Genomic DNA, 22,112 nt, shown 5'->3' on the forward strand with positions numbered 1-22,112 from the left:
TAATGAATGCTAATTTAATTTCCAGTAGCACCATCTTTGTTTCATGTTAATATCCAGTAATAAAAACTGCAGTGTGATTGGTTGTTTCATTTTAAAGGACAGTAAAGTACATTTTATTTCCTACAAGCACCAGCTTTCATTTTTTAAAATTTCCTGCCAATGTGACAGCTTTCAAAAAGGGCACAGTTTGTGATATTATTATGACGTAGTAAGTAAGGGCTCATGTTTTGCGACGTCATGGGTATAGCGCTGATCCCGAACTCCACGTCACAAACGTGCTGAACCCTCACTCCACATCACAAACGTAAACAAAGTGTGCCATAATCCAAGTAGCTAGACTGTTTTATTGCAGCGTGTTGAAAAACCTTATACTGTAAGCTAATGATAAGAATCTTGTTATATGTACTTGAGAAAGACTCAGCGCAAGGAATGGTTTTTGATTATTTACGCATATTTCGCTTTTAGTAGGCGTTAAAATCAGTACAACCAACCATTTTTGCAGGACGAAAAAGGCGGAATTTATCTGTATAAGCTACTATAACTTTTAGGTGAGAAATACAGCAACTATTTTCACTACATCCAGCATCTTGTCAAAAGTGTTCGATAGTAATTGGAGACTGGTGTAAGAAAGGCTTGCAGGACCACTGTAAGGAGAAGAGTGTAACTGTTGCTCATTTCAATAAATAATTGTTTCTTCTCCTGTCAAATGGCGCAACTGGATTCGTAACACCAAAACTTCCCTCCATCATTGTGCTGCATGTGGTTTGTGCTAAATCGTAAGTGTTCCAGAAGTGTGTACCCGTCTTCAAGTGAAATTTTGTGGTGTAACACATCATCAAATTACAATACTTTTTATTCCAAGTGTACATACAGATACTTACTGAACGATCTTGAAACTTTATTTCAGCGGTTGTGTCTTTGGTATAGAAAATGTGTGTGCGACTGTGACACGTAGGCAAGATTAAACAGAATAAAGAAAGGAAATCTGTTAGATGCGACTACGTTATTCGTGCTGCCATTAGTTTCGTGGTGGGCGTACTGCTTCTTTTAATGTCCGGATCGTCGTATTCAGCGTATGGTACTTCAGCCAGCATTTCGAAACCAATTCGTTCAGCCAGTACCTGTGAACAGAGACCCAATTACAATGGTATCCACACCCGAGCCACCCGAAATCACAGTTAGTGGTGCATGCCATAAGCAAGAAATGAGTTTTCGACAATAATGTATGTCGAGGATGGTGGAGAGCTTAAAGAAAGGCATATATGATAAAGTATCTCCATTCGGAAGAGTCCTGTTCAACAGGTTTAAGTCAAAATAGCTGTAAGGTAAGAAGACAGAACGTAGGACTTTATTTCATCCCTGATCTTTGAAGGTCATGAAACCCAAAAATCACTTCCATAGCTATTCCCTTTTCCCTTCCTTATCTTGTCTAACAGAAGGACGTCGATGATATTTGAATCTTATTGGCCATGAGGACGACATACTCTTGCCAAAGATGGAGAAGAGCCTTCTGTCTTTAGTATCTGAGCTTAGCCTATCAGCTGCATCAATAAATAGAAATCTCTGTGTGTATAAAGCATAAAGTCTATTATGCAAACAGTAATTTAATACTCCTTTATAAAATTGTTAATCCATTGTGCTTATTGTAATTTATACTTTTCTTTATATATCTGTATCACAATCTGATGAGTCGTGGATACACTGAGGACCATACTCCCCTCTCTATTCATATTATATAATTCTGAAGGTTTTGATTTTACATTTGATGATAGAAAGTATCAGAAAATAACTAATTATGTGTTAACATTGCCAGCAATTACTCGCCAATTCAGAAGAAACAAACAACTGTCCATAGATCTTATTGTGTGATCAAATAGAAATCCAATTCAATACGATTAATTAATGTTATTGAAGACTGCTGCAGTTGTGAACAGTTGATAAATTTTTCCCTTTTTGTTGATTGATTTTCTTTGTTTCATTCGCGAAATCCGAAATTTAAAATTTAAACTTCTCACAACAGAAACATACGTTACACATCACCTCGTTCAACACGAGAATCAAATAGCGCATTAAACTATTTGCAACTGTGGGTCCAAAACACATTGTGTGATTTAATAAAACATGGAATTTTTCTGACTGAAGGCGTTGTTATTCACACTCCCTTGTGTTTTAAATGTTTTGCTGTGACCGAACTTGTCCCATTGATAATTTCCTACTATTTCCCGGACACAGCGAACGTACTGCAAATCACCTAGCCTGACGTATTCCGATGACCTAAGAAATTCTTAAAGGTTGACAGCGCTTGTCTCGCAAGGCTTTGAGTATAAAGTGAAGCTGCTGACCATGAAACGAAAACTATGACGTGGCTCAATGTCCAAGTGACAGACCATCATTCCAGAGGTATGCAGTCCAAACTTCTCTTGGTCCTGGGATTATTTCGGTTCTTACCGCTTCTTCCATCTCTGGCAAAGATTTGTTGATGTGGAAAATTCCACACTGCACCATTATCCAAAGTCCACATTGAACTTTAGATCCTTCTGTATGTGAAGATAGCCCAAAACTTTTTTTTTTTGAGACAATAGTCTTCTGATTGATTCGATGCGGTCTGCGACGAATTCATTTGAGGCAACCTCTTTATGTCTTCATCTCAGCGTAGCACTTGCGCCATACATCTTCAGTTATTTGTTGGACATATTACAAGCTCTATCTTTCGCTATAGTTTCTACTCTCTAGTGCCATAGAGGTAATTCTGTGGTCTCTTAATTCAGTTCCTACGAAATGTTTCCTTCTTCTTATCGGAGTTTCCCATACGCTACTTTCTTCTCCGAACCTGCGGGGAGTCTCTTCATTCCTTATCAGTCACTCACTCTTCAACTTCCTTCCACAGCACCACATCTCCAATGCTTTGGTCATCTTCTCTTCTTGTTTTCCCACAATCCATGATTAGCTACCATACAGAGCTATGCTTCAAACGAACTTTCTTGAATATTTCTTTTTAAAATTAAGCCCTATTTTTGATAATACTAAATTTCTTTTGGTTACGAAAAACCTCTTTTCCTGTGCTAGTTTACTTTATATATCCTCCTTGCTTTGTCGGGCATATGTCACTGTGCTTCCAGGGAAGCAGACTTCCTAAACTTCGTCAACTTCCTAGTCACCGATTTTGATGTTAAGTTAATCGCAGATCTCGTCTCTACTATTCATCATTACTTTAGTTGATCCTCGGTTTACTGTCTAACCAAGTTCTGAACTCATCTGACTGATATTTCCATTCAACTTTTTCACTTTTACTGATGATAGCAATCCCAGCACCGAATAATATTATTAATATTATTTTGCCTCGTATTTTAATCCCGCTACTGTACTAAAGGGGCGAAATGCAGCATCCTTTACACACTTTTTAATCTGAACACTACGTTCTCTATCCAAAGTTCTTATTGCACCGACTTGGCTCATGCACACGAAGTATACCATCCTATTCCTATATTTCACTACTATCTTCCTCAAAATATCGAATGCCTTTCACTATTTTACTTTGACGAACGCTCTTTCTAAATAGACAAATCTTACGAACATGTCTTAATTTTTCTTAAGTCTTGGTTCCAGTATCACGCGCTTCGAAAGCACTGCCTCTCTGGCGCGATTATCTTTCCCAACGCAAACTTAACAGTTTTCTAACAAATGCTCAACTTTCATTCCATTCTTATGTATATCTTTCTTGTCAGCAACTCAGATTCGTGATCTGTGATGTCGATTGTGTTATAGTTCTCACACGTGTCTGTCTTTGCTGTCTTCGGGATTGTGTGGGTGATATTTTTCAGAAATTCTCATAGTATGTCACAAATCCGATAGACTATACACACCAAGTCGTGTGTTTGCTAATTCTCCCAATGATTTCAGGAATTCCGAATGAATGTTACCTGTCCCTTTTACATCAAAAGCTCGGTTAAACTCTGACTCTAATACCGTATCCTCTGCGTCTTCCACATTCACTACCATTTCATCTTCTGTCACGTCATCAGACATGTCCTTCCCCCTCGTAGAGGCCATTTACGTCCTTTTTCCACCTATCCGTTCTGTCATCTGTGCTTAACAGTGGAATTCCCACTGCACACTTAATGTTGACGTCTTTGAATTTAATTTCTCAGTAAGCTGTTTCGATTTTTCTTTATGCTGAAACAGTCCTTCCGATGACAATTTCTTTCCGCTTTCTTGACATTTGTTCTGCAACCATTTCGCTTCAGCTTCCTTGCACTTCCTATTTATTTCATTTCTAAGTGAATTATATTGCTGAATTCCTGTCTTTCGCTGAATATTTTTGTACTTAGTTCTTCAATCAATTGAAGTATTTCCTCTGTTACTCAAGTTTTCTTCGCACTTATTTTCCTTGTCGCTACATTTATCTGTCCAACTTCAGCGATTGCAATTTTTAGATATGTACATTCCTGTTCAGCTTAACTGTCTACTATGGAATTCATTACCGTAGCATCTACACCCTCTGTCTGATCATTATGTAATCTACCATGGAATATCCTTGTATCTCCAGGGATTTTCCAAGCATAACTCCTCCTCTTGTGGTTTTACAAACTAAAATTCGTTACAGAACGCAGTTAGCCTTTCTTCTGTCTCATTTATAGCACCCAGCGAATATTTTTTTAAGCTCTGTCATCTTTTCCGTTCCCTACAACCGCATTCCAATCTCTCGTAATTATTAGGCTATCATCTCATTTTGAAAACTGTATTACCCTTTCAATATTCTCATATATTGTCTCTATCTCTACATCTTCAGCTTGTGATGACGGGATGTGTACCGATGTATTGTTGTCAACATTTGTTTGCTGTCGGTTCTGAAGAGAACAACCATTTCCCTGAAGTGTTCGCAGTAACTCAGTTTCTACCCTAACTTACGAATACTACTCGCTTTATGCGCTAAACATTCGGTCTATGCTGATGTTGATATTACCCTACATTCGCCCTCGGAGAACTCGTCATCTTCTTCCCATTTCTCTTCAGTGACCCCCACTATATCTACACTGATATTTTGCCTTTCCATTTCCAGATTTTTCTAGCTTCCCTATCACGTCCAAAATTCTGACTTTCCGCGCTCTAACATGTAGAACGCTATTTTTAAATTTGTTATTAAGTTTTTTTGCAGTGGTTTCATCATCCATGGCAGTTTTAATAGGCAGAGGTAACAGTTGCTACTGATTAATGTTCTGATTGTATCACCCAACTATTCACACGAATCAGTCCTTCTTACGCAGCCGGTTTCAGCGTGCAATTGATCACCATGACAGATTGTATGTTAGTTCTTGATATAGTTCAGAACATGCTGTTCACTGGTCTGCGTTTTTAAATTATTACGAGATCAGTCCTTTGAGTAACTGAATTCAAAATACGACTACTGTTAGACTCGAAGTATTCAGTCAAATATGTTGGATGTTAGTGTGATCTGATGACAGTAACTTTCAGTCGGTAACTGGCTGTGTAACATAGTAATTTCCTCAGAACAAGTGGGCGAGAGAAACACGCCATTAAAACAAAAAGGCTATGTGATAGTTTGCGTGTTTGATGGGCCCTCATGATGGACTAGCGTGCGAGAAAGGATAGGAGGCGGGGAAGGAGTGGTACATGTCAGCTTTATTAAAATTTATAATTTTTCAGTGCGTCTGGTTTGGATAGCTGAAGAACATCCCCATCAGTATTATCTGAGGTATCTCCAGAAAGAAAATAAACAGGTTATGCACTGAAAGATGTTCTCTTAGACACTACCTGATCAAATGTATCCGGACGACTACTAGAGTACATTAACGTTGGACGTGTCCACCATTCGCTTTCAAGACGACCTGAAGTCTTCTGAGTGTCCAGACTGTCTGTGGAGGAATGGTAGCCCCTGGTTTCTCAAAAGCCAAAACCAGGAGGCTGACGTCTGGACGTGATACAATCAGTCTCCAAACTGTTCATCTACAGCACGTAGTAAACAGTGGCGTAAAATGTCTTCATATCTTCCGTATTTTGCGTTTTCTTAATCACTGTAAGGGGACCGCTGTCTAACCGCGAAAACCAGCCACACCACCCCCTTGTGTTCTTTACTGGTCGCACTCCACACGATGGCATGTACGTACTCCAGGTATTCTCTTAAGCCGAAACCTTCCCTCGTCCTGCCACGGGGTATTACAGCACCTGAAGCGTCCTTACCGTTGACTACAGATGTCTGTGGCTCATGACGAGCTGCTCGACAGTGTACTCGATTCTTTTCACTCCCCACGCACAATCATTGTGCTAGCTGCATTGTTTGTAATTGGATCTCAATTCCCAATGGTCCCCCTCTGTCATTATAAGGAGCACGCATGGTATCGCTTTAGCTGTGCTGGTTCCTTGGCTTTTCCACTTCACTGTCACATCACCAACAGTTGGCTTGGATAGCTTAAGAAGGGCTGAAACGTCCCTGAGGGCTTCGTTACTCAGGTGACATCCAGTGACTAGTCTACGTTAGAAGCCACCAAGCCCTCCCGCCGGGCCAGTCTGCAGCTGCTGCTACTCTCCTGTCATTCATACTACGACACTGCAATGCCTGTGTCGCTCAGAATTACAGTGCAATGTTGATTGAGAAATGCATGCATGTCCAAAGGAACAGCCATTATGGTTGTTGTGTAATATATGAAGTGTATCCACACTTGTTAGTATGGACAACCATCAGCTGTATGATGGAATGAAAATTAGTCTCGAACCCTGATTTTCCGCGGTCACCTTGCCATTAGGCTACCTGAGCACGATTCACGACCAGACCCAACAAACGTGACAAACGTGGTTCCGACATATGGAAGTAGAGTTTTATACTGGTGGGTCCACCTCTTGTGACACCTAATGGTCAGTTGTGCATTACATAGGAGTGTCCTGATACTTTTGATCACATAGTGTATGAAAACGGAAAATATTAAAAATCGTGTTCTAATGTGAGAACTGACCCGCTCCACAAAGGTTTCACGCGCGATATTAGGTACTGGGAGACGGCAGCTTTCCCCTCTGGGCTGGCGTCGGTAGCGGACTGAGAGCAGGGGGCGGTGCTTACCTGCGACGCCGTGGCGGTGAACCAGGTGACGGTGAGCGGAATGCCCAGGGCCCTGCACAGGTCCCAGCGCGCCCTCAGCAGCTGTTCTCCCACGCCCTGGCCCCGGTACTCGGGTTCCACGCACAGCCCGAGCGCCGTCAGGTAGCAGTCGACGCCGTAGCGCGTGAACACGTCCGGCTGCACCAGCGACTTGATGTAGTCGTACGCAGCGAATGCTCTGCGCGACCTTGTGCCCTCGTACTGAAAATATTTTATCGTAGTGAGCGTTACGTCTTACATGTGAAGTCAGTTACCGTACCGATTAAAACACCCATTGAGTTATGTTTACACCCGTGACCCCTGAGTGTAGTCGCCCTGCACCTGTGCTTGCCCCACACGCAAGTAGAGGGACACATACAGGTGCATAAATCTTTCTCAGCATGTGCACGTGGTCGATCTCATTCACACCCAGAGCGAATCATGCACACTACTTCAGTGATCGAGCTGCAACTGCAGGTAAAATGCACACATATGGCTGTCCAGTGCACGGTGTCCTTCTCTTTTTTATGTAGACTCAGCAACATTGAAAACAGTGCACCAGCGGGGAACATCTGATACAAATGAAATTTATTAGACATAATGAGACAGATTACAGATTCACCTGATCTCAAAATCAAGACATGTTGTTGAGTGGTACTTAAGATAGGTAAATAAATTAGTGAAATCAATGTGAAGTGAAGTAGAAATTAGAAAATAAATGAAAAACTTAATTTAGTTTAGAAGAGTTACACACTGGCAAACAGCGGGCAGAGCAGCAGTGGCAACGGCCGGCGCTTGCAAGTCAGCACGTTCAGGAGAAGCCATCGCCCTCCCCACATAAGTGGAAGCTGTCGATTCAGCCGTCAGGGCATCGCCCGATCGGCTCACGTGTTTCTCAATTGTCACATATGAGCAAAGGTCCTCGCCGACATTCCAAGAGCCAATCACCGACGTTAAGAAGATTCTTCGAAAAGCTTTTAAAGGTGACAGAAGAGGCAGTGACCGTGAAGTCGTTCACCTCCAGTGAACTGAAATGAATGAATACGCGAGACGCAGTGGGCCCGACAGTAGTCTGCAGTTCAGTTTCGGTTCGAGTTCAGTTCCAGTACAGTTCAGTCAGTGCTGAAGACCATTATGTAGGAAGAGACTACATCGTACACAGAAGCACCAAGTCCGCCACTGTAATGCAACAGCAAGCAGCAGCCTCGCCGCCAGAAGACAGGAGTTAGAAGGTATTTGAAGACTGATTTTTACGTACCCGGGTGACTCGTGAGGACGGGAAGGAGACGGCCTCACATCAGCAGTCACCTGTGAGCTGGTGATGAAGATCTGACAGCCGAAGACTGGCAAGCTGGAGTCCGTTGTTCGAGTCCGGGACACTGGCCTTCCCCCGCCGCGCCGCTCCGCTGGCCGACGCACAACACTGACACACGCGGCCACATAGAGAAGAGAAACACTGGGACACCACATCCAAGGTATCACCATCCGATGCACGACTTCGTTCTCAATAATTAAACAGGCCACCTTACGATGCGCATCTCCAGTCAACTGGACAAAACAGCGACACGAAATACACAACACCACGCTTAATCAGACGCCGCTGCTCACGCAAGCAGAAGGCTTTAGAAACGACACAGCTGCCGCTCTCCCAGCCAGAGCAATCCAGTAAGGAAACCATTGTACAAATCTTCAATAAAAGTTATCTTATGTAAAAATTCTGTTTCATTCTACCTCATACCCGAGCCAAGGAAGAACCCACCCTGCCCACATGTTTTTAAGAGAGAAAAAGTAATTTATTTAGTGTTTTTCACCCCCGCTCATCCTGACAACTGACTAGCATCAAAAGAGGTTACCCAGTTACAATGTAAACAAATACAGCGAGTACAAGTAGACAAATACAGTGCATCTTGATAACACGTTGGATCAGCTGTTGCATGCAGTACATGCCGGAATACAGTCCGGCATCTGATGTCCTGAGGCAGAGAGGCCCACTAATCTTGAACAGTCATCTCCAAAACATGCACAGAGCGACACGGTGGCATCTCGCGTTTCAGCTGGTCTCACACGTGCTCTATAGGACAAGTCTGGAGAGCAGGGTGGAAATGGAAGAGTCGGAACATGGCGTAGGAATTCCTGAGCAACTCCAGCTGTATGCAGACGAGAGTTATCTTGCTGGAGAAGTCCCGCTCGTAGATCGTATAGGCAAGGTCCCCCATGGGGTTGAGGAATGTCATCAACATAACTATGCCCCGTTAAGCTTCCACGTACCACAATTAGAGGGCGCCGGCTACGATGGACCTCGCAAACCATTCGGTGGAACAGTGGCCTCCACCAGGCTGCCTCCACAATCGTGTGCATTTATCATGCCTCCCCAAAATCAATCGGGATCCATCACTAAAAACACCACGTTTCACCAGTCTGTGGCTTGTTACCACTGCCGACAGAGATGCCGATGTCTCGGTGTTAACGTGAGCACACGACAAGGACGACTCGATTGCAAATTCACATCCGCAGGGCTTCTTCAAATGGTCTGAGGAACATCTGGGGGCCATACATCTGCTAGTATCGTGGAGCGAGTCACTGTAGGATCCCTGCTCGCTTGCCACACGCTCCTTTGATCCTCCCGCCTCGTCATCTTTCTGGCCGCTTCAAACCCCATTCGTTGCACTTGTGTGCCGTCTTGTGTCCATTGTACCCAATAGCGTCCTAACTCTTACCCTGCCGAGCCACACGACGTTTTGACCAGCCGGCAGTTTTGATGCCAATGATCAGACCCCTCTCAAACTGGCTTAACTGTGAGTTATGTCGTCGAATACGTCTACCTGGCTTTCTGCGCCTATTGACGTCCCCCTCGAGTCAGGATGTGATCGTCATGTGTGTGACTCGTCCACTTTGCGCCGCTTAAATAGGGTCCCCTACCCGACTGCAGCGACACTGCCCGTTCTGTGGACATGGACATTGACGCTTTTATTTGTATATCAGACATCACTATAGTTATTTACAAAGTTTCGAATTTGTACCTTTTTTTCCCCTTTGGGTGCGCTATTTTCGAAGTTCCGGAGAGTATATCAGCCATATGTGCCGCCGATGTGCATGCCCTCTGAAGGCAGGCTGAAGACCTAATAAAGTTACTTGCTGCGAGGAACAAAGCACGTGCTAGATTCTTCTAGGAGCATACCTCCTGGTGCTGGAAGACAGCTCCTCAAAGCCTTAGATGGTCCCAGATTCAATGCCATTAAACGTAACGCAGTACTCCCTGCTGCGAGTGCAGTTGCGCTGGAGCAGCGGAGGCGCGGGCATCACCGGTGAAGCGCGCTACCTGTGCTCGGCCAGAAGGTGAGCCGTGGAGCCGTGCTCGGACTGTGGCGTGACGCTAAGGCAAAGTGTCGTGAGTCGTTACTACCACACAGCAAAACTGTCGCGTCCGCGCGTCACAGGATGGGCAGAAACGGGCACCGCAATCCACCGGGAATGCGTAACGGAAGCGCGAACTGTCCCCCCTCTGTACATTAAGTGCTGTAGAGGGTCGTGGGCAGAGATGTGTGATATCACAGCTAACTGGTGCAGGGAAGAAGTAGGCGTAGAGTCCCTGGACTCAGACGCCATCCTGCAGCGAGCGTGGCCGACCACCGCTGTGGCCGACCACATTGTTGATGCACCCACTGTGCAGAAGACGACCGCACCGAAACAGCGCGAGAAGCAATCCAAGGGCCTGGTCAGGAGGCTGCCTTGGATTTTTGATGACAAGACGGTCCAACGGGGGCTTTCATGTGCCGGATTCTGGGGTGCAACTACTAAGCTGCACAACCGGACGAGTAAGAAGAGGCCGCGGCTGTACATCGTCGTAGTGGAAACTGCGACAGATGGTGGCGACATCTTCGGGATGAGGAAGCTCTTAGGCTTTCCTGTCACCGCCGTAGCTCTCCCCCTAGGCATGGACCCTAAGCCACAGCCAAGCTGAAGGGCTTGTGGCCAAAAACTGCCACAACGCACCGCGGTGCGTAAAGTGGAAGCCGCTCCTAGCAGCTCCTACCAGCTCTGCTCCGACGAGTGGGCTACCACGGCGATCAGGACGCTCAAGGGCATGGGCTACGCAATCCGCTACACAGGGCAGACTTAGCTGAGCCTGTCAGCGCAGCCAACGAGCGAGGAGCGGTGCCGCTACGCGGCTGCACGTCTCCGATCGCTCGGCTTCGACGCTCCGCTCGCCCACCAGACACCGATGTGCCAGCTGGGCCTTCCCCAGCGCCAACTTACTACTGACGCAGCGCGGCCGGGGACTCTCACAGCCCAAACTGCAGCACGGACTGATCTCTTATGACATGCTATCTGCTTGCATGATACCCGCTTCTACCTTGACCCATCCTTGCACGACCTATCGCAGTCAGCAAGACATCCGCTACTACTCTTACTACCCGACCTAACTATCGCAGAGGGTTCCCCCCCGCCCTTGGCGCTTGCCTTCGCACATTTTTCCCTCTGCCCTTGAAACAGCTACTCATCGTTCGGCTTTCGACCCAATCTATCTCGAGAGATGAGCGCTTATAAATGGTTAACGTTAACCAGACGTATCCAAACATCGCAGTACCCACACCCTGCGACACCTCACTTTAGTAAATACTAACCCTTATGCAGAGATGGCAGTAGACCTTCTGAGTTGGCCATCATGCCGGTGCGGGCGTGGAGGGGCTCCACCTCTTAGAGAGTTCTGCTGTGGGTCGACTCACTCTCCGAAACAGCCGGATGTTGCTGAGGAGAAAAGCCTCCACTACATCTGGGATGATAATCGAGTTATATCGAAGAGTACATCTATCGCCACGTGGTATCGTGGATGCATCTTGGATGCTATGCTGGCCCAGTTTTCCGAGACGGAAATGAGAGAGTCAGCTAAAGCACACAGCCGAATACCACACCTCGACATCCGCACTCATGATTATGATCTGTTAAAAGGAGGGTCCAGTTATATGAAGATCCCTAAGGATATAGCTGATAACAAGGCATGTATTAAGTCCAAAATGAAAAGCATAATGCTTCTTTTGCGTGCTCAATCACGCTTGCAAAAGTAAAATTAAACAGATCTCCTGTGCAGCAAGCTACGTAAATGTAAGTTTAACTGTGTTTCTTACTTGTCACTTCTTTTTCCGCGTGTTTTTGCTTTTAGGAACCTTCAATTTTCGAGTACTAGTGATAGTGTTCGATAGATTTCGTGTTTGTTTTGAATTCAGTCCAGAGACAGTTAGTGCTTATTTTCATTGTTTCCAACAAGAAGTGTATAGTACCCACAGTTTAGACAGCTATCAGCCGCCTTTAGTGAATTACCAGTGTAGTTAAAAGTTGATTACTTAACTTTCTACAGTAAATTGTTGATTTATTAGGATGGATAGGACGTGTGACTGCTGTGTACGGACGTAAGAGGAGCTGGCCACTGTTCGCGAACAGCTGAACGTGCTGATGGCTGCAGTCAGCCGTCTTCAGGCTGCTGCCTCGGAGTGTAGCGGCAGTGGGGAGTCTGGTGCGTCGCATGGTACACCCCAGGTGTTACATGCTTCACCCACTGTCCCTGCTGTTAAGACATCTTCACGAGTACCGGGCACAGTTGGGCCATCCTCTCCCCAAAGGGAGTGGCGGGTTCAGCGGCGTTCGCGTCGCACGAGGCGGAGGGTCAATGTGGAGGCTGGCCGTGTGGCATCGCCCGCTCTGCCTTTGAGTGGACATGTGGCCGCTCCTTCAGCAAGGTCCGAGTAGGCACACGGCGGGAGGGGTTTATTAGTTATTGGGAGCTCCAACGTTAGGCGGGTGATGGAGACCCTCAGGGAAATAGCGGAAAGGTCGGGGAAGAAGGCCAGTGTTCACTCTGTCTGCTTGCCGGGGGGTCTCATCCGAGATGTGGAGGAGGCCCTGCCGGCGGCGATAGAGAGCACTGGGTGCACACGACTGCAAATTGTTGCTCATGTCGGCACCAATGACTCCTGCCGTCTGGGTTCAGAGGTCATCCTCAGTTCGTACAGGCGGTTGGCGGAGTTGATGAAGGCGGAAAGCCTCGCTCGCGGGGTGGAATCTGAGATAAATACTTGTAGTGTCGTTCCCAGAACCGATCGCGGTCCTCTGGTTTGGAGCCGAATGGAAGGGTTAAACCGGAGGCTCAGACGATTCTGCGGAGATCTGGGGTGCAAATTTCTCGACCTCTGCTACCAGGTGGAGAAATGTAGGGTCCCCCTGAATAGGTCAGGCGTGCACTACACTCAGGAAGCGGCTACAAGGGTAGCGGAATACGTGAGGAGTGCACATGTGGGTTTTTTAGGTTAGAGAATTCCCTCCCTAGGCTCGACAAGACGCCTCCTGAGACGCGACAAGGTAGCAGTAGGCAAAACACAACAGGGAATAACAATTTTAATGTGGTAATAGTAAACTGCAGGAGCGTCTATAGAACGGTCCCAGAACAGCTCTCATTAATAAACGGTCACAATGCCCACATAGTGCTAGGGACAGAAAGTTGGCTGAAACCAGACGTAAACAGTAATGAAATTCTAAACTCAGATTGGAATTTATACCGCAGAGACAGGCTGGACAGTGAAGGGGGAGGCGCGTTTATAGCGATAAGAAGTGCAGTAGTATCGTAGGAAATCGACGGAGATCCGAAATGTGAAATAATTTGGGTGAAGGTCACGGTTAAAGCAGGCTCAAACGTGGTAATTGGATGTCTCTATAGGGCCCCCTGGCTCAGCAGCTGTTGTGGCAGAACACATGAAGGAAAATTTGGAAAATATTTCGAGTAGATTTCCCGACCATGTTATAGTTTTTGGTGGAGATTTTAATTTACCAGGTATAGACTGCGCGACTCAAACGTTTATAACGGGTGGCAGAGACAAAGAATCCAGTGGAATTTTTAAGTGCATTTTCTGAAAACTACCTTGAGTAGTGAAACAGAGAACCGACTCGTGGCGATAACATATTAGACCTTCTGGTATCAAACAGACCCGAACTATTTGAAACAGCTAACGCAGAGTAGGAAATCAGCGATCATAAAGCAGTTACAGCATCAGTGATTTCAGCCGTAAATAGAAATATTCAAAAAGGTAGGAAGATTTTAATGTTTAGCAAAAGTGACAAAAAGCAGACTACAGAGTACCTGACGGCTCAACACAAAAGTTTTGTCTCAAGTACAGATAGTACTGAGGATCAGTGGACAATGTTCAAAACCATTGTACAATATGCATTACATGAGTATGTGCCAAGAAAGATCGTAACAGATGGAAAAGAGCCACCATGGTACCACAACCGAGTCAGAAAACTGCTACGGAAGCAAAGGGCACTTTACAGCAAACATAAACATAGCCAAAGCCTTGCAGACAAACAAAAACTACACGAAGTGAAATGTAGTGTGAGGAGGGCTATGCGAGAGGCGTTCAACGAATTCGAAGGTAACGTTCTATGTACTGACTTGGCAGAAAATTCTAGGAAATTTTAGTCTTATGTCAAAGGGGTAGGTGGATCAAAACAAAATGTCCAGACACTCTGTGACCAAAATGGTACTGCAATAGAGGATGACAGACTAAAGGCCGAAATAGTAAATGTCTTTTTCCAAAGCTGTTTCACAGAGGAACACTGCACTGTAGTTCCTTCTCTAGATTGTCGTACAGATGACAAAATGGTAGATATCGAAATAGACGACAGAGGGATAGAGAAACGATTGTACTGAAATGCAGGAGGATCTGCAACGAATTGACGCATGGTGCAGGGAATGGCAATTGAAACTCAATGTAGCCAAGTGTAATGTCCTGCGAAGACACATAGAAAGAAAGATCCTTTATCATTTAGCTACAATATAGCAGATCAGCAACTGGAAGCAGTTAATTCCATAAATTGTCTGGGAGTAGGCGTTAGGAGTGATTTAAAATGGAATGACCATATATAATTAGTCGTCGGTAAAGCAGATGCCAGACTGAGATTCATTGGAAGAATCCTAAGGAAATGCAGTCCGAAAACAAAGGAAGCAGGTAACAGTACACTTGTTCGCCAACTGCTTGAATACTGCTCACTGGTGTGGGATCTGTAGCAGATAGGGTTGATATAATAGATAGAGAAGATCCAACGGAGAGCAACGCACTTTGTTACAGGATCATTTAGTAGTAGCGAAAGTGTTACGGGGATGATAGATAAACTCCAGTGGAAGACTCTTGCAAGAGGGACGCTCTGTAACTCGGCTTTTGTTGAAGTTTCGAGAACATACCTTCACCGAGGAGTTAAGCAGTATATTGCTCTCTCCTACGTATATCTCGCGAAGAGTCCATGAGGATAAAATCAGAGAGGCATACCGACAATCTTTCTTTCCACGAACAATAGGAGACTGGAATAGAAGGGAGAACCGATAGAGGTACTCAAGGTACCCTCCGCCACACACCGTCAGGTGGCTTGCGGAGTATGGATGTAGATGTAGATTCCAGAGCACACATCTTGATATGGAATAGACCTTAATATTCGTGGATGTTATAACATAGACAGTAGAGAGTTCCCTGTAAGGATTCAGAAAATACCTAGATTTGAGGCACGAAATCATAAAATATTAGTGCATGTCTATGGCCTGAAGAAGAAGAAAAGAAAGCCAGATGAAGGTTATGATGGTGATGTTGATAATCAGCAAAAGAAGAAGTACAAGCATATTGTAGTGAGACCACTCCATTTCTCTAAATATGCAGGTTAGCGTGATCTTGATGTAAACATGCTGCTCTGCTCTGAAGGTGATAGTCAGCAATACATATGGATCAAAGACATGTCTCGCCTCCTTAAGTCCCAACTCAATAAACACAAGTGTAAACAGCACATTTGCTCCAGGTGTCTAAATACCTTTTCAGAAGAAAAGTGTTTAAAAAGAGGACTGTGAATGCATGAACCTGGTACACGTTGTTATACCTTCAGAAGAAAACAACTTCATTAAATTGAAGAATACTCAGCACCGGGAATGATGTCCGTTTGTTGTATACACAGACTTCAAATGTCTCCTTGCTCCTTTCACCCACTGTGAAGGGAACCTCTTGGCCTCATGTACTACCTTCAAGCAAAAAAACCTACTGTATGCAGCAACATACCAAGTTGCATGCTCATATGATTCAAGTATTAACCACTATAAATCTTATGTTGGAGATCGTCCTGCAGTTTTATTGCTCACTAAGCTTGAAAAACTCTCAAGGGATGTTGATAGGTGTTACAGCAATAATGTCCCCACGACCGAATCGGAGGAGAATAAAAAATTATACAATGATGCATTTAACTGTGAGATATTTGTGGGCTGCCGTTAGACAGAAAAGCTGAAATTCCTCGTAGGGACCACTGTCATCTTATGCGGAAGTTCTGCGGTACATTTCACAGTGCATACAATTTGAAGCACCAGTTACCACGACACATACCCGACTTCTTCCATAATTTAACCGCGTATGACCCGCACTTTCTAGTTGAGCAACTGGCCAATTTCGTTGTGAAGAAAGATCAGGTCAGTGACCATGCCTGACAGTGTGGAGAAGCATAATTTTTCTCAAAACGAATTACACAAAAATTACGCTCTTCTTCCTTGACTCTTAACGTTTCATACAGATTTCACTCCAGAAACTTGTTGACACTCTACCTTCGGAGAATATGCATATCACCTGATCTGCATAATCTGTTGAGGAAAAGTTTCAGCTTGTGACTAGGAAAGTTTTCCTTTACGCTTGTCAGGATAGTACGGCAAAACCCTATGAAACCAGGCTACCCGACAATGGCTGTCCATCTATCCATTGACTCAAGAACATGTATCAAAAAAGTGCTACTGTATCTGCTTAAAACTAGTTTTAAGTTGGATGAAAAATAAATAATTTTTCTTCCCTAACAATCCTGGTATACTTTTTCTTTTTGACACCTGCGTCGTTAGTATCTAAGTTTTAACGACGATACTATACCTGCATTCCACTGGAACTGTCTGACTCGCGTACCACAGCCTTTGCACGCTGTCAGCGCAGGAGTAGGGCTTCCTGTGCTATTAATAGAAGTGCTTTCACCTCACCCACAGTGAATTCGCTTTCTCTATTTGAAATTGTGTCTTAAGGGCAGCACATCTTCTAGACGCATGCAATGCAGATCTGAATGCAGTCAATTCTCTTAAATTGTGTGTGTGTTAAATGCACCAACTCTTGTAGACTTGTACTGTGCAATAAAGATGTAACTGCAGAATGTTCAAACATGTATATTTTTTAACAAAAACATAATGATTAGGGTGTGTCCATAGACACGACAGTGTGTCCATAGATACACCAAGACAAATAATCCACTACCGAGAGCGAGGTTCAACGCATCCTTTGATTCAAGTTTTATTCTGTATTTAGATGTGGATAACTTATTCAGGACACCATGCATGATGTAGCCATTACCGATTGGTGGGTTTCAATGAGTGCCCAAAAAGGAGTTAGAGAGATTAGGTAGAAAAATGACGGATTTGGCGGGTGATTCGGATGTAGGCTATTGGATATGTGGTGGAAGCAGACCACATATAGCCTGTTAGTATGCATGAAATGACAAGCGACATTCCATTGTGTACAGAGCAACAATTTTTGCAAGGAAGCACAATCCCTTAAACGATGACAACTGTTGGACATAATCAAAGGTGCATAACTCATTATCGTAATCTCCAGCAGTGCGTCAGTTTAGAGAGGGAACTGCGTAGAATCACCTGGCTATCTCCTTCGGTTAGTCCCCTGAATGAAGGAATACATTGAATTAAATACCCAGAAGAGGGTGGGTGTGATTAATGACTTCGAAAAAGATTTTTATAACTTAATGACTAATTCCATTTTCGGTAAAACCATGCAGAATATAAGAAATGGATGCAATACTTTTATTAGGATCCAATGGGATGGGCGTTTTCGTTGGGACGTAAGAAATTGCATCACCAGACCAAGTTTTAAGTGAGTCGATATTTTCATGAGAACTTTGTTGCTGTGGAGATGTCGAAGGTTTCATTAGTGTTTATGAAACCTATCTATTTCGAAATGTGTACAGGACATCTCCAAACTCCACATATACCGATTTCACTAGGAGTTTGCTATGATCCATTTTGCGGAACCAAAGTTACTTTATACAGATACATTTAGCTTCATCTATTGGGTAAAGAACTGCAATCCATATGAAGTGATGAGGTGTCACAATAATGAATTTGACACTCATGATATTCAACCAATAATCCTAATGGTATTGCTCCTCAGAACAAGAAGGTTATCAGCTTTAGGGGGGTAGGACGTCAACCGGGCTGACTTGCAGCAGGAGAGGCACCACAGGACATTTTAATTTCCACTGTCTATACTTTTACAAATAAATTCATAAAACTTTGTCAGCATGACCAGGAAGGATTCAGAAATCACACTCATGGCAGTGGAAGTTCGAAAACATAACGAAGTATTTTTTTTTTTTTACATGTGAAATTTCATCATTTTTTTCACTTACTAATGGAAGCATTTGTTGTTATAGGCACACTTTTCTTCATAAGTAAGAGAGATTCTTCTATGAATTTTGCACAGCATACAAACCATACTTAAAGGTGTATGGAACTCTAGAATTTTCTAAATCTATTAAAAACTGTGGTAAAAATTGTGGTAATTAACTATAAAATTTGTGTTTTTTCTAAACATTAAGTTTAACATATAACAGTTCATTCGTTTTTTCATAAATTAAATAAATTCTACAGTTTCATACACCTGTCAGTATGGTATGTATGCTGTGCAAAATTAATCGATAGTCTCTCTAACTTATGAAGAAAAGTGTACCTCTAGCAACAAATGCAGCCATTAGTAAGTGAAAAAATTATGAAATTTCGCACGTAAAAAAATTATTTTGTTATGTTTTCGAACTTCCACTGCAATGGGTGTGAATCCTGAATCCTTCCTGGTGATGCTGACAAAGTTTAATGAATTTATTTGTAAACGTATAGACAGTGGAAATTAAAATGTCCTGCGATGCCTCTCCTGCTCCAAGTCGGCCCGTTTGACGTCCTACCCCCCCCCCCCCCCCTCTCTTAATGAAAGACGTGGTAGATGGATTGCCGATTGTGCAGTTTGTGAGTCTAATATCCGAAATATATGCATATCATACAACAGATGGGGCCACCGAGAGGCAAAGAGTGTGCAATGTGCAGCATCACATGTCCTCACGATCGAAGACTACTTACAGCGCCTGTGTGGTGATGTTCGTGGTGCTCCACAGCAACCTCCGCATATGGTACAGCAATATTCGATCATGAGGTCATGAAGTGTACTCTGTCCTGCAGTCTAAAGTCAGAGTGTCACCTCACGACGATAAAAGAGCCATTTGTAATGACGGGATCAAAACCCTCCTACTGCTTACTGGAAACACGAGAGAGGGTGAGGGACTCTGATGATGTGAATGAGAGAGACTGGGTGACTAGTTGAGTGAGAGCTCGTACCCAATGGCGTGGCTCTTTTATCACAGTTCATGAAGCAGTTTGGGATGAAGATTTTAGGGTCACCCAGTTCAGTCACCCAATTCATTGTATTATTAAATTATTTCATATGCTTCAGGTGGAAAATGTTTAGAATCGCCAGTTAAATGTATAAATTAAATCTTCTGTTTGGGTGGAGTTTTACTAGAAATAGTAATGGTGTAAGAGAAACTGTAACCTCTGCAATAGCTATAATCAGTACTGCAATGTAATGCAGAAATTTTCACTCAGCACTGATAGTGATGTAGGAATATTCAATAAGTGCTGCAATGTAAAGTAAAAAATTTTTCATCCAGTACTATTTTTTGTAAAACCAAGAACTGTGAATAAAGGACTATCAAACAACGACAAGAACTGTGAATTTAAAAGCAGTATTACTTCGTGTATTGCAAAAAGAACTCGATTTGTGAATGGAAAAAAGTATTACTACTGTGATGTGTATGTCTCAATTAAAAATTGCTATTTATTACCATACTTCTTTGTTGTTATTTCACCAATCCCTACCCCCACAAATGTATATAGTGGCTGTGCAAAACACACAAGATTTTAGTATGAAGCATGAGGGAGGTGCTGTTTAAGATGGAGGAAAACAAAATACATGTAATGACTGAAGGGGTGTCGCCTTTCGTGCTGCAGATATAGGTTCTTGGGAAAAGGCGGCAAATGATCGTGTCCGCTTCCAAAGACATACAGCAAACGTGTCTGAAATTATATCACCTGTGCTTGAACAAAACCACAGATGTAGGATCTGGGCAAAGCTACATACTACCTAAGTGAGAGCTAGGTAGAAAGAAAGAAAAACACAGAGAATGTGAGGTAAAAAATTCATTTATTTTCATTAATCCAACTTGAAAGCAATTTTACGTTTTCATAAGCAGACACAAACTATTTTCGCACATCTTCTTCTTCTTGAGCTGATGGATAGCAGGGTACCCATAGAATTCCAGATCTTGAATGGATGCAAACTTGAAGATTCTACGGAATAGATGCAAACTTGAAGATTCGATGGAATAGATGCAAACCTGAAGATTCGATGCATCTTTGTGATTTTCTACTCGTCTTTGGCGTACATGATGATATCAGGATGACTGAATATTCTAAGCGACGTCATCATAACTTTATGAGGTATACCAGGATCGTCCCAGTGGAGTCCATGGAAGAAACATATTAGCCACTTTACATTCTTCTGTATTTTAGCACAATTCACATCTTTGAAAGGCCTCGGCGATGTAGAACTTGCTGACAATGTATCTATTATACCAGCATCTTATATGTATGCTACGAGTGCAACATCTTTAAATATGAATTGTCTTTACTCATCATGATCATAGAACCCTTGAATGTCGGCAAAGAAGTTCACACTGCAAGTTGCCATTGTGAAATGTTCTGGGTATGCCGCAGCACTTGGTCATTTATACAGCACGCTGCACAACAATAGTAAGTGGGCAATAGGTCATGTAGAAATAGAGGATACTGTGCAGTGTGTTCTGGGAAACTTGATGAGGATTCAAATTCGATTCGTACGTCTATTGATCCTAATTTAAGTATCTCATTCTGCTTACAACAGTTTATTACGCTGATTGGTGCCAGATCGTTAAATTTATGTGGACTGAGTAGGCATCCTTCTTCAACACCTTCATTGTAAGAAGCACTGAACCTTGCATACATGTCAAATCCTAGACCATATACACTGGAGGTGTGAATTAAAAAAGTCATGTTTTAATTCACACCTCCAGTGTATTGAATACAGTCACGTTTGAAGCTACGAAATACGGATAGAATTAAGTAGGCTGTAAACATTATGGTCTCATTGTAGCATTAAACTGTCATACAGACAGAATTCTGTATTCAACTAAATTCTGGTATTAGTTAAATTACAGTTATCAAGTACGGTGGAGCCATTTGCTAAACTCCCACTTCTATTGGTCTGAAATACAAGTATGATGAATCTCAATGTTTCCAGCTGCAGGGAGGTTTTAATAGCCCATTTTTTCCTGCTCGCTGTCGGTAGCACTGGTTACTCACAAACCTCCCATGAGCGGGAAGTAAAATAAAAAATGGCAGGTATGTACCGGTGTTCAAAACTTTTAAAAGCTTCAAACGCTCCTCGTCCGCCACAGTGATGTGTGACTTTTCCGTATAATTTTGTTGATGATGATCGGATTCTCTTCTTGATATAGTTGAATGTATGAATTGCTATCCGTTGCACTACATACCTGAATAATTTCTAATAATTTGCTCCGTATCCTCAAAGTACCCCATAAGCATTTTTAGAGATCGGCAGTGCTCTTCTGCTGTTCCACACACAAGCTCGGCTATGAACCATCCGGCATTTACTAAACCATTTAAACCTAAACTGATGATGAGACATATGTTTTAAGGGTTGATGCAATGCCTACTTTATGTGTACCATCAGTGTCTACCCCATTAAGTTCATATCGTATTTCCTAGAACAGTAATGCCAAAGCATTATGCGTAAGTTCTGATCCCCCTGCTTGACAGCCATCCTTTTCCTTAAACGATGCATCCCAATACATGAAA

At 43.4% G+C, this 22,112-nt stretch overlaps 1 protein-coding gene across 1 annotated transcript in view; it reads right to left on the bottom strand.

Moving 5' to 3' along the window:
- Positions 1 to 877: 877 nt before the first annotated feature.
- Positions 878 to 22,112, bottom strand: part of LOC124777006 (arylalkylamine N-acetyltransferase 1-like) — a 71,183-nt gene continuing 49,948 nt past the window's right edge. Inside the window, exons 3-4 of the mRNA XM_047252255.1 lie at positions 7,073 to 7,312; positions 878 to 1,121 (exon numbers count right to left, since the gene is read on the bottom strand). Coding sequence (XP_047108211.1) covers positions 999 to 1,121; positions 7,073 to 7,312 — 363 coding nt within the window. The 3' untranslated portion in view covers positions 878 to 998. The remainder of the gene's footprint in view (positions 1,122 to 7,072; positions 7,313 to 22,112) is intronic.

The sequence above is a fragment of the Schistocerca piceifrons genome, chromosome 2, assembly GCF_021461385.2.
Source record: "Schistocerca piceifrons isolate TAMUIC-IGC-003096 chromosome 2, iqSchPice1.1, whole genome shotgun sequence".
NCBI classification, from domain to species: Eukaryota; Metazoa; Arthropoda; class Insecta; order Orthoptera; family Acrididae; genus Schistocerca; species Schistocerca piceifrons.